Source organism: Pundamilia nyererei, unplaced genomic scaffold (genome assembly GCF_000239375.1).
Source record: "Pundamilia nyererei isolate P.nyererei 1_Seehausen unplaced genomic scaffold, PunNye1.0 scaffold00047, whole genome shotgun sequence".
NCBI lineage: Eukaryota > Metazoa > Chordata > Actinopteri > Cichliformes > Cichlidae > Pundamilia > Pundamilia nyererei.
In genome coordinates this window covers 2,229,908-2,242,071 of record NW_005187448.1, presented here as the reverse complement: position 1 = coordinate 2,242,071, position 12,164 = coordinate 2,229,908, and the positions used below count along the sequence as shown (strand labels likewise).

General features: G+C 43.2%; 1 protein-coding gene across 2 annotated transcripts in view; it reads right to left on the bottom strand.

Annotated features, from left to right (window-relative positions):
- Positions 1-340: 340 nt before the first annotated feature.
- Positions 341-12,164, bottom strand: part of LOC102197286 (low-density lipoprotein receptor-related protein 1-like) — a 77,111-nt gene continuing 65,287 nt past the window's right edge. The window contains exons 61-90 of one of the 2 annotated variants that reach the window (XM_013910695.1): positions 10,699-10,887; positions 10,313-10,461; positions 9,980-10,073; positions 9,697-9,813; positions 9,176-9,295; positions 8,951-9,073; positions 8,733-8,858; positions 8,520-8,636; positions 7,823-7,929; positions 7,597-7,729; positions 7,335-7,457; positions 7,104-7,226; positions 6,874-7,011; positions 6,630-6,767; positions 6,397-6,516; positions 6,046-6,293; positions 5,781-5,959; positions 5,588-5,694; positions 5,363-5,482; positions 5,086-5,262; positions 4,794-4,934; positions 4,534-4,707; positions 3,533-3,694; positions 3,255-3,426; positions 2,904-3,005; positions 2,729-2,799; positions 2,545-2,638; positions 2,378-2,416; positions 1,563-1,707; positions 341-614 (exon numbers count right to left, since the gene is read on the bottom strand). In XM_013910695.1, coding sequence (XP_013766149.1) covers positions 477-614; positions 1,563-1,707; positions 2,378-2,416; positions 2,545-2,638; positions 2,729-2,799; positions 2,904-3,005; positions 3,255-3,426; positions 3,533-3,694; positions 4,534-4,707; positions 4,794-4,934; positions 5,086-5,262; positions 5,363-5,482; positions 5,588-5,694; positions 5,781-5,959; positions 6,046-6,293; positions 6,397-6,516; positions 6,630-6,767; positions 6,874-7,011; positions 7,104-7,226; positions 7,335-7,457; positions 7,597-7,729; positions 7,823-7,929; positions 8,520-8,636; positions 8,733-8,858; positions 8,951-9,073; positions 9,176-9,295; positions 9,697-9,813; positions 9,980-10,073; positions 10,313-10,461; positions 10,699-10,887 — 3,986 coding nt within the window. In that variant the 3' untranslated portion in view covers positions 341-476. The remainder of the gene's footprint in view (positions 615-1,562; positions 1,708-2,377; positions 2,417-2,544; positions 2,639-2,728; positions 2,800-2,903; positions 3,006-3,254; positions 3,427-3,532; positions 3,695-4,533; positions 4,708-4,793; positions 4,935-5,085; positions 5,263-5,362; positions 5,483-5,587; positions 5,695-5,780; positions 5,960-6,045; positions 6,294-6,396; positions 6,517-6,629; positions 6,768-6,873; positions 7,012-7,103; positions 7,227-7,334; positions 7,458-7,596; positions 7,730-7,822; positions 7,930-8,519; positions 8,637-8,732; positions 8,859-8,950; positions 9,074-9,175; positions 9,296-9,696; positions 9,814-9,979; positions 10,074-10,312; positions 10,462-10,698; positions 10,888-12,164) is intronic. The other variant, XM_005732569.1, reaches the window with a different exon arrangement.

The window sequence follows — 12,164 nt, the reverse complement described above, 5'->3', positions numbered from 1 at the left end:
TTTCCCCTACACAATTTATACAAAAATAAAAAAATTAAAATTGTTCCACTGCCATTTGTATCTTTTACATTTGCACAGAGGTAGTGGCTGAATGCGTGAGAAAGGTGTGTGTGTGTGTGTGTGTGTGTGTGTGTGTGTGTGTGTGTGTGTGTGTGTGTGTGTGTGTGTGTGTGTGTGAGAGAGAGAAGTTGTGAGGAAGTGAGCAAAATGAAAAAGAACTGGATAAAATGTCTATAAAATGGTTTCTTTTCCGTCACCAGAGGATTTGTTTTCCTTTTTGTCAAAGAACAAAATATAATACTGCAATCACTTAAAAAAAGTAGTTCTTCATTTTATACATTTTATACAGTGTTCTCGTTTTTATGTTTTTTTGTTGCTTTTCTTTTCAGTTGGTAAAGGCATAAAATGAGAGAGCTCGCTGGCTCTAGGTTGGGCGAGGCAGGGCAATGTTGGCAGAGTTCAGTCCATGCCGAGGTCTATGCCAGGGGGTCGCTCATGTCCTCGTCAACCTGGGAGAGGAGCTCCTTCTTTTCATCAGTGCTCGCCAGAGAATTGCGGCTGTTGTGAGCACCCATGTACAGGGTGGCATACACTGGGTTCGTGAAGTTGGTGGGCTGCGGAGTGAAGAAAATTTCTCAGTGACTCAGGCAAAAGAAATGAAAAGATTTGGTATATTGTGAAAGAAGCAGTATTTTGCTTATTCAAATAGGCTCAGCTCGCATAAATAACAAGATGTTTCCCAGCTCAGTGCTGAAACCCTGGCAGACAGTTGTGGTTTGTTATGTTTTCTGTGTTTGGTTATTTGTTTCTGAAAGTCTGGGCACTAATCATCTGCCCCCAACAAACCAGTAGGTGTATTTCCAGTGAAGAACTTGCAACTTCTTTTTAAGCACTCAGGACTTTATGGACAATTCCTCATTTGATGTTTTATGATTGTGGTGAAAAGTGTTTGAATATAGTGACCATGAGGGCTCCAGCATAAAAGCTTTATTCAGCTGCTCCCCTTATTCACAGTGGATTTCTGTTCCTGACACCCCCAAGGGATTTTTGTCTCCAGCTGGGATTAAACTGGAGATTTTTTCACTTCTTAGGTGAATGTAAAAGAAATGGTATTTATATAGTGCATTCGTACTGTGCTTTTATCTGCTGAATGCATTCACACACACAGAGGTAACTCAGGGTTCAGTATCTTGCCCAAGCATCGATCTGTATACAAACCACTCGAGCCACAACGTGTAAACCATGAGACTATGGAGCCACTCATCAGAACTAAAGTATATGATTCACATAATTCTAACAATATTCATTCCAAAATTCATTACAAATGCCAGAAGCAAATACCATAACGACACCCACTGGTTTCCTAAATATTGCTTTAAAGCTTTTGCATTTGGACTGTGTCTATTTACTGTCTATAATGACTCCACAACCAAAACCAATTCATTAAAAAAATAAAAAAAACTCACAAAAGGACTCATAAATGTGGAAATATCTGCATGGTTAGCCACTACCAGGCATTTTCAGATATTTTGTAATGAAACGGCTTTTTTAAGCTTTGTTACCTTGTCTGTGTCTAAAGCAAAGTCGGAGTCCAGAAGTTCCCCAGCATCATCATCAGGATCTCCTTCATAGATCTTATAGGCAGGGTTTCCAATCTCAACATTCATGGCCCCGTTGGTCATTCGGTGGTGCTGGAAGCCCTTGGCACTGCAGAGAAACAGATCAACAATTATCTTAGAAGCAGATTCAGACCCTTGTTTAAAAGAATTGATGTGCTAACCTCAGAAGAAAGCTAGAGTGACTAAAAGGTGTCTTATCATAAACCCATATCATAAATTCACTCAGCACTGGCTATGTACAATTGACAAGAACAAGACAACATATATCAAAGGTTTTCAAATGAGCTTTTGTGTCAAAAGGCCATTTGATCAAACCTATCGAATATACTGCAGCATGTCCATCGCGGAGAATGCTGGATTAGATTGCAAATATTCGGCTGTTTGCAAGCATATAAACATTTTTCAGAGATGCACAGTTATACATTTTACTCTGCAAGCACATTGCCTGAGCCTAATATTTACAAATGTAAACAGGGAAAGGCATGGAGGACAATGGGAGGACGTCAAAAGTTCAACTATTCGTGCATCACCAGAGCTATTCCAGAGTGAGTAGGCCCCCTGTGTTGTTGGGTGGGAAACCCCATGGAAGCCAAACAGAAGATGGCAAGCGAGGACAATGGAAAGATTTCGGCACTGAACGACAGAATGGACAAAAGGACAGACAAAAGCATAGCAAAGGCAGTCTGACTGTATTTTAGGGAAAGGGGAGGAGAGGAATTGGGGGTCAACAGCTGAATTATGTAACCCTATCAAGTTACCGCGAGCACTGAGAACGAGATTTGCCCGGGCATAGAGACCTGGGAGACAGGGAAATAGATGGTTATCAAAAGGTAAGAGAGAAAGAAAGACCAGAACGGTGAGGACCAGATGACAAATGGAGTTTGAATTTTTTAAAGATGAGAAAGCGTCCCGAACTAGTACTCACCCACGCATTCTCTGCTTGTACCACAAGATGGCACCAACCACCAGCAATGCCAGCAACAGCAGCAGCAGCACTGGGACGATGATTGACGCAGTACCTATGAGTGAACAAATAATGATAAGCAAATAGGACCAAAGTGCATGTTCTATGAACAAACTTTGATTTTGTCAGGGAGTGGCTGACTTACTACCACTAGAAGTATGAGACTCTATAGGAGCTGTGATATCACATCTGTATCCCCTCCATCCAACAGCACACCTGGGTATAGAGGTACACAGTGGATATGTGGGTAAGTGTGCTAAGCGGACATTAAAACAATAAAATATTATATATATGCCTGTTAATGTCTACTGGGATCTTACGTGCACTGTGGCAGCAGTGTGCGATTGTCTACTGAACACTGTCCATGTGCGCAGTAGTTTGAACAGGTATAGCAGCTGGGTTGGATCTGACCATTTGGACAGCTTCAAACATACAGGAAAAAAATATTAAAGAAGATCCTAATGCAGCAGAATAACAATAATAATAATGATTCCCACGATTTCAGAATGATATATTCCATGCTGTGCACTGTTAGGAAGCACAAAATCCACAGATTGCTGGGTGACCTTGGGTGAAGAATATTCTGGCAGTTCAAAATAGAAGCCAGCAAATATTTACAAATCCAAGTCTAATCGATGTAGCACAGTAACCACGTCCCACACGATACTCACCTGCAGGAAACCTCCCCTGAGGCTGACGTCAAACATTTGCCCGTTCCGCAGAACTGACATTTGTCCAGCTCACACTGGTGCCCGACGTACTTGGTGGGGCACAGACAAAGTTTGGTGCCGTTGGAGGTCTGTAAGCAGGTTCCACCATTCTCGCAGAAACCTTCACATTTACCTTAAGACAGCAAAGAAAGAGAAGAGGGTCACATACTGTTGATGCAAAATACCCTGCTTAGCAATCTATTAAAGAAACAGAAACATCCTCAGGTGCTTTTACTTACTGTACTGACACTGGTCTCCCAGGTACTCTGGCAGGCAACTGCAGGTTGGCTGGTTGCCTCTACTGACCAAGCACGTGCCTCCATTCAAGCAGTTGTCCTGACAAGTGTGGCGATTGCAGTTTGGCCCTGTGAAGCCTTTAGGACATCTGCAAGTTGGCAACCCTAGAATACACAATTAAAATATATAAAGATATAAATGTTGAATAAAACTGGAATTTTAAGTATTACATTTCATTTAACATTTGACAAAAACACAACCAAAACTGCTGACTCAGTTCCTTCTCAGGTTTCTTAAACTAGAAATTCCACTGGTTTGCACACATGACAGAACCAGTGAAGTGCCAGTGAGACAAAGGTTTGGAAATATGTGGAATTCCCCTGCTTCATGCCTTCTGCTGCAGCCTGTAATTGCTATCACTAATGAGTACTGAAGACAGACATCAAAAGAGTGGATTTTTTTAATGATTTAAACAATTCTTGGAATAGGGGCGGAAAAAAAAGCTTCTTTCCTGTGATCAAAAGCCTTGGCACGTCAAATTCAACCTGATTAGCACAGTAATGTTTGCTAATCAGCAGTAAACTCAGGGTACAGCTCAGGCTGATGATCGTCAGCCAAAGCACTGGATCAACTGAAATTTTTTTTTTAGCCTGAAGAAGGATAATGTCAAAGGATTGTGTTATTAAGGTCTAGAAGAAACTTTATGGCAAGCACTTCAATAGTTTGGCCAAATTCACTGTGGCACAAGAAGAAGAAAAAACAGCTCTTCCAAAGGAGAGTTTCTCCTCTGGGTATGAGAAATGTAAATGTTGATGTTATTTCATGCAAAACCTGTTGAGATACTTTGTCCTGAATAACACAAATCAGACAGACCAACATTACCATCTCCGGAGTCATCATTGGCTTAGACTGTGGCGTCTTTACCACACAGTATAAAAATGCCTTGAGGCGACCATTGTTGTGCTTTGGTGCCGTATGATAAACCTTGAATTGAATCTCTCACCGGCATGAGAAGCAGTGCAGGTGCCTCCGTTCTTACAGTAGTCCCTGCATTGGTTGATTTCACATCTCTCGCCTATGTAGCTGGGCTGGCAGCGACACTTTGCCACCTGACGGTCGTTGAAGAAGCAGCTCCCACCGTTCTGACACTGGATATCGCACGGAACTGAGGGCGGGGCTGTCAAAGGACACGGCACTTTGAATTTAGTGTGTACATGTTAACCTTGCTAGAAGGGAAGCCACTTGTTTATGTAGTGTACATACAGAACGGTGACTGGGTGGGGTTTGGTCTCTCCGCACATGTGCCGTTGTCTGCAACGTAGTTGTTAGGGCAGGTGCACACTGGCCCACTGGGGCTGAGGAGACACAGCCACTCACACTTCTTTCTGTCACACGGGTTAGTCACTGGTGCAGAGAGAAACATGACCAGTGAGAAAATCCATAAAGCGTGCATCAAAACAAGGTGTGTGGTGTCCATTTTAAATTAAGAGTGAAGCAGACTATGTGTGAAGAAAAATCCTTGGACAAATCAACCAGCAATATGTTTGATACTCACTCTCTGGCTGCTTGTAACGGTGATACAGGACTATGTCTGTAGCATGGTTGATGCCTGTGGTGAGATTCTCCATAGGGCCTTTACCAAACTTGTTGACCCGGAAGACAAAGTTGTTAATATATGTGACCCCATAAATGTAGTCCTCAAAGATATCTATGCTGAATGGATGGAGCAAATCTAGTGGGGAAAAAAGTGCAAAATACATATGGGCGGGCAAGTGTTAATGTCACATTAGCAAACTTGCATGTAGTCTGGAAAGTTGCAGAATAAACTCAACTGTTTTTGATGCCGGAGACAGCAACGACAGGGTCAGAGCCATCCAGACGAACACTGCCGATGACTGATAGTTTAGCATCTGCCCAGTAAAGACGCTCATTGAAGTAGTCCACAGCTAAGCCTGCAGAGGCACAATTAGAGAGCCTTAATGAGAATGTTACACTGTGTGGATGAATAATTATGCGTATCTGGATTCAAATAAATTCAGACTCGGAGCAGTACTTACCTGTCGGCCACTGGATGTTCTCCTGGACGAGTGTTTGTCTTAGAGTGCCGTCCATGGCGGCCGTCTCAATTTTAGGGTGGTTGCCCCAGTCTGCCCAGTACATGGTACTAATAAAAAAATCCAGAGTCAGAACACATATGTGCAAAATATAAGACAACAGAAAAAGAAATCCTTAAAAGAATGATCCATTTACCCTCTCTGTGGATTCACTACAATGGCATAAGGCTCGTCTATCATGCCGTAGATGAGGGTCTTGGAATGCTGGCCTGACAACTGAGCCACTTCAATTACATCTCGGCCTGAGTCAGTCCAGTACAGGTTACCAGCCACCCAGTCCACAGCAATACCACGGGGCATCTTCAGGTCTTTGATCTGGATAAAAGCACAAAGTTGAGGTGTTTGAATGATGGCGTGTATATTGGTGCTCTAGAGATTTTGCATTATTTGACCAGCATTACCTGCAGGTTGTTGATGCTAGAAGATGACGATGAGGATGATCCTGGAAGCTCGTAGGAGGAGATGCGCCCCGTGTGCCAGTTGGTCCAGAAGATGCGGTTGGTCTTGACGTGCAGGTCCATCGCATCAATGCGCACACTGGCATCACCCTGGAAGGTCTGCTCATAGCGCCAGTTGGGCATGCCGGGGTCAAGGCTTCGGATTTCATTGTCGTCAGCGATGTATAGAATCTGCCGACTGCTGTTCATGTCTGGAAGGAAAGAGAGAGAAACCGTTGCAGTGACGCTCACCTGGAAGTGAACAATTATTACAAGACTTGATAAAATACTTAATAAAATAAGCAGCGCATTTACTGTCAGCCTTGCAGGTGTCATTTATCCTGGTGAAGTACTTGTGGCAGCTGCATTTGTAGGAGCCTTTGGTGTTATTGCAGATGTGGGAACAGACTCCAAACTGCAGACACTCGTTCTTATCTTAAAAATATGAGAAAAGAAAAAGAAAGTCACATGAAATGTAAAAATATTGCCCAGCCCTTACCCTCTACATTGAGGGTTAAGAGCTGTCATGATGCACTTTCTGCGTGTACCTCCACAGGTGTGGTGTCCTATCTTTTGGAAGCCTGGTTTGCAGGAGCAGAAGGAGTCTGTGCCATTGGTGACACAGTGGGCCTCATCTCCATCACCACACTGAGTTGTGTTACTCCGACAGTCGTTTAGCTTTGTGTCTATAGGACAAAAAACACAAGTGAAAGATAAGCCTGTGGATTTAAAGGGTAAAACTTTCAGACCTTAGGTCCATGGTCAGTTATGCAGAAGTGAGTGAAGATCTACCCGTTTTGCAGTTGATCTCATCAGAGCCATAGTCTTCGCAATCATTAAAGAAGTTACAGCGCAGACTGGAGCTGATGCATCTGCCATTGGAGCACAAGAACTCGTCTTTCTCACACGTGGGAACAGATGGAGGAGCCTCTGTTGACAAAAACGCAGACATAAGTCAGCATCTCCTCAGTCAAAGATGAGGAAGTAGGGGATTTTATAACCAGAACAACTTCCTAACTTACGGCAGTTCAGTTCATCGCTGTTGTCTCCACAATTATTAACGCCGTCACACCTCCTTGACACTTGCAGACACACACGGTCATTTTGGCAGCGGAACGCTCTTGTCGGCGGACACTGGAACTTCCCTAAGAGTTGAACGGAAAGAGAAGGGAAGAGGAAAGAAAAATAGGTGAGAAGAAAAAAATGCAATAGGAATTCAACATGATTTTGATCAGCAAGACCGCAAAACTCACTGCATTCTTCGGGTTTCTCATCAGAGTTGTCCCCACAGTCATCCTCTCCATCACACTTCCAGGCGAGGGGCTTGCACAGAGTGTTGTTACACTGGAACTCATCCAGAGGGCAGTGACGGCCAGCTGCAGGAAGAAACTGATTTTTACTACCGGTGTGTGCTCGTGTAAAACCTGATACAAGCTCATTTGTTGGGAGTCAGCTTTAAGGCATCTGGGATCTACTTTTCTCTTAAAAATGACACACCCACAGAAATATGCTTACCAGCACTGCCACAGTTTTCCTCATCGCTGCCGTCCATGCAGTCAGGATCAGCATCACACCGCCAGCGGATCGGAATACAGTGTCCATTCTTACACGAGAACTGGTCCTGGTCACACTTCAGATCACAGCCATGCTAAAGAAACATCATAGTCCATCATAAACAGAGACATAACAGGAAGTGCAAAAAGGATTTTTTTCTTTTCCAAACAATTTCAACAGATCCAACCTCATCAGATCCGTCTGCACAGTCATGGTCTCCATCGCACTTCCACCTCCCAGCAATGCAACGGCCGTTGGTGCAGGCAAACTCGCTTTCTGAACACTGTCGAGGCACTACAGAAGAACACAAGGCTTGTGTCACTGACAACATGAGCACAGTTGCGGTGAGCTGTGGCCGTTTTACCCTTCAGCACAAGACAAAGAGTGTAACAATTACATGAGGATGACTATAGACACTAATGTGAGAGAGTGAAAGGAGCTGTTTTATTACAATTTATTGTCAATATAACTGGTTTTATAACTGTTGGCTTTCTGTGGTTATATTTGCTGCGATAGCCAATTAGCACTGACGATGAAATCTGTACAGAGCTCAGCTTGCAGACTCTCACAGGTCAGAGGGACAGTGAATGAAGACACTATTTAATAACAGATACAGAGAGGTGCTCAAAATGGGAGTGGTTCTCTTATGGAGATGAAGTAACTTACCTCTGGCTCATGCCAACAGGACAGTATGAAATGAAACAAATAATCAGATGAGAAATGGGCAATGAATTAGCACCAAACAAACGCTGTAGCAGTTAAGAGTTAAAAAGGTGCAAAGTGACTGTTACCAGTGAAAAAGACACGGGCATGAGTGTAAATGACAGTGGACAAGGTAAAATGACATATGGAGGGACTGTTTCCAAGCTCAAAGTGATACTTACTGCAGTTGTCTTCATCAGAGTTGTCCCCGCAGTCATTGTCATAGTCACACTGCCAGCGGCCCGGCACACAGCGGTTGTTCTTACATCTGAACTGGTATGGCTCACACGTCCTCTCAGCTGTCCAAGACACAAAATTATTATTGCCAATGAAATCAAAAAAAGAGAAAAAATAGAGAGAGAATTTTTACTTAAAAAAGAAAACACAATATTTACCACACTCCTCTTTCGGTTCATCTGATGCATCGCCGCAGTCATCCTCGCCGTCACACTTCCAGCGAGCGGGAATGCAGCGGCCAGAGTCTTTGCATCGGAACTCGTCCACACCACAGGTCATCTGGGCTGCAAAGGCAAACATATGGGGGGCAGTTGCACTTAAAGCTAATTAGGATGACTCAGAATAAACAACATGCAGAGTAAAGTGCGAGTCCTACTGCAATTGGCGGGCTCATCTGATCCGTCCACACAATCGTTGTCACGGTCGCACACCCAGACACGAGGTATGCAGCGTTTGGTGATGGCACACTGGAACTGAGTGGGCGCACATGTGACTTCAGCTGTGGGGTGGAGATGGGGGGGAATAACAGGTTTGCAGTAAGTGTGGAGTAAAAGAGAGAGAAGAAGGGGGAAAAAAAACCTGAAAACGTAGGTATACTCACGGCAGTCCTTCTCATCCTCGCCTTCTCCACAGTTGACCTGGCCGTTACAGCGGAAGATGCCTGGAATGCAGCGGCTGGGGTGGGAACATTTGAACTGGCTGGGCAGGCAAACATGAATGTCTGCGGTGAGATAAGAAAGAGATTAAAAATGAATGAGCAAATAACATTAAAGTAATTTTTTCCAGTTTATTTGCTGTTAAATTCTGAAGGTTGGTTCCTCATGTAGCTTTCTTTATTTTTCACTGACTTCACATGTGCCTCGTGTGTATAAAGTGGGAGTCTTTGTCAAATCATCACATGATCTCAACTCCCTCATGTTCCAGACTTTCTCTTGTTCTCTCCTTTTGTCAATGTTGATTTTAGACTCCTGCTGCTCCACGTTATCTATTTATCAAAATTTCTTGTTTTTCCTGTCAGTCCCTGTTCTGTCTTATACTGGGTCCTCTTGTGAAAATTTCAAATAAAACAGTGACAATTTTTGTACATAAATGAACATATATTACAAAAAAACAGGCACATACCACAGTTGGCCTCGTCTGAATTATCCTGGCAGTCGTTGTCTCCATCACAGATGTATGCAGGGTTGGTGCAGATGCCTGTGCCACACTGAAACTGCCCTGGTCTGCAATTGAATTCGGCTGTCGTGGAAGAAGTAGAAGTCACGCGGTGTTTCAAGATCATACCGGCAAACATTTCACTGTTAAATTGTGGGCTAAGGTGAGATCAAAAGGTATAGCATGCATAAAGCATGCTAGATGACTGCCATACTCCATCACGTCCTAATTATCTTCTTCAAAGACTTACGGCAGTTTTCTGGCTCATCTGAACGATCTCCACAGTCATCTTCTGTGTCACATTTCCACCAGAAAGGAATGCATTTGTCATTCTTGCACACAAACTGCAACAGGAAGAGAAGTGAATCAAAGTGATGATAGGGCATTATATCAGGGCTTCACTGGCTCATTTGTCGTTGACAAAAGCGTAAGCTAGGTATTGTATCACCGGGCAGCCAGCCAACTGTCAATAAGCAATGACCAGGCATGAGTAGTTTATCAAATAGGCCACAGCGGGGAACTGAGATATGAAAAGCCAGTTATCAATGGGCCATTTTTCCATTAATGATGTTTACATCATTACCTGGCTGGCTGTGCAGTTGGACATGCAAGTGCGCTGATCGTTTGCCAGGTAGAAGTTGGTGGGACAGGCACACTTATAACCCCCACCAGGAGAAAGGAGGCAGAGATTACTGCAGCCACCGTTGTTTATCTGGCACGGGTGGTTGAGCACTGGAAAAGATAAAAAGAGGGAAAATGTTTTCACCACATGGTTCACTTATTTTTCCACCCCCAACCCTTAGGTTTTAGATCTGAATTAATGTAGGGAATATATTTGAATATACTGAAAATAAGTTATTACACCACAGACAGAAACTAAATCAATACTGAAATGTTACTTAACAGCAGTAAACAGTTTGCGCACTAAGACTGTAAACTTGTTCAAAAGACCACATTTACTCCTCCTACCCGGAGGTTGGCGGTAAGGATGGTAAATGTGGATGTCCATGGGTCGGTGCAGGGTGCTGATCAGGGTCGTCTTGTTGGTACCCAGAGTCTTATGAGCTCTGTTGATGGACTTTGTTTCCCAGTCGGTCCAGTAGATGTATTCTTCAAACAGTGTCATGGCAAATATGTGAGGGATGTCTTGGCTGAGAACTGTGAGGATACACAAGAATAAACAAATCGCACTCTATATTTGAAGACAAATCACTCTGGATGTTTCCTACTGCAGCCTTCAGTAGGCTGATTAAAACAACATATGATACAGTCACCAAAACAATACGTGAATGTTTTGTATCTCAAATATACATGTGAATATGGCAACTGATTCAGAATGTGAAGCTCTTGCTGCTCCTGTGTTGCTGTTTTGCAAAGAGAAACCTTTGATAAAATCCTGCACTGTTAATGGCAAACTGAGGCAGGGTGGGGCGCGGACATGCACCATATCTCTGTGTTATATAATAGGTTCTACACCTCATTAGGTGTTACACTATTAACCACTTTTCCTGCTCTTGTATAATACGTTTTATTCTCACTCTCAGTGTTTGTGTGTTATGGAAGCACACCATAGCAATGCATCACATGCTGACAAATGTGCAAATGCTGTGTGTGTGGCACAAGTTCAAAATACCTCGCCGGCGAGAGACCGTAGCTTCAGCGCTGACTTTAAAGAATAATGCACCTTAAACGACTGACGTTGTGATGTAATAGCGGTTTTTATAGCATCAAGTTGAGCTGAGGTATTGGTGAGATTAACATTAATTGCCCTTTGATCCATTCTTATCTCAATTCAAACAGGCCAAGTCTTGTTGCACAAAGACACACAGAGGCACAGTGGTGTTTTATGGCATATGTGTATCCAGGGATGGGTGAATAATAATTTATAGGATGCATTAAATCTAGAGCGCTGAGCTGAAAGAAGTCAGTGACATTTTATGAGGACTTCTTAATGCCAAAAAGCTTCAATTCATCTTGATAGATCAAAAATGTTCATGAAGCACAACACTCTGCTGGAAGGAAGTCTATTCTGTAAGTTGTAAACTATCCCATAATTTAATGCATATGCCTAAACAAAGAAAAAAGGATTCTATCCCTATGCTATCTATAAGTTTTAAGCACAACTTATAAAATGTGGGAAGTATTAATGCAGATGACCAATGCACTCCAGAATTCCTGCATGCTAAGCCGTTTAACAATTCCAGCTATTGTAGTACATGTACTAAACAACTGAGCACTATGCAGATATCGCACACGCTCAGAGGCCTCTCCTACCAGAACAATCTGTCCTATTCACAGTTTGTGTCTTCTGGACTTGAGTTGCAGGACTCCAGAATAGCAGACAGCCATGTAACCTGCCTGCTCATGCCTGGTGTCTCTCAAATGTGTGTGTGTGTGTGTGTGTGTGTGTGTGTGTGTGTGTGTGTGTGTGTGTG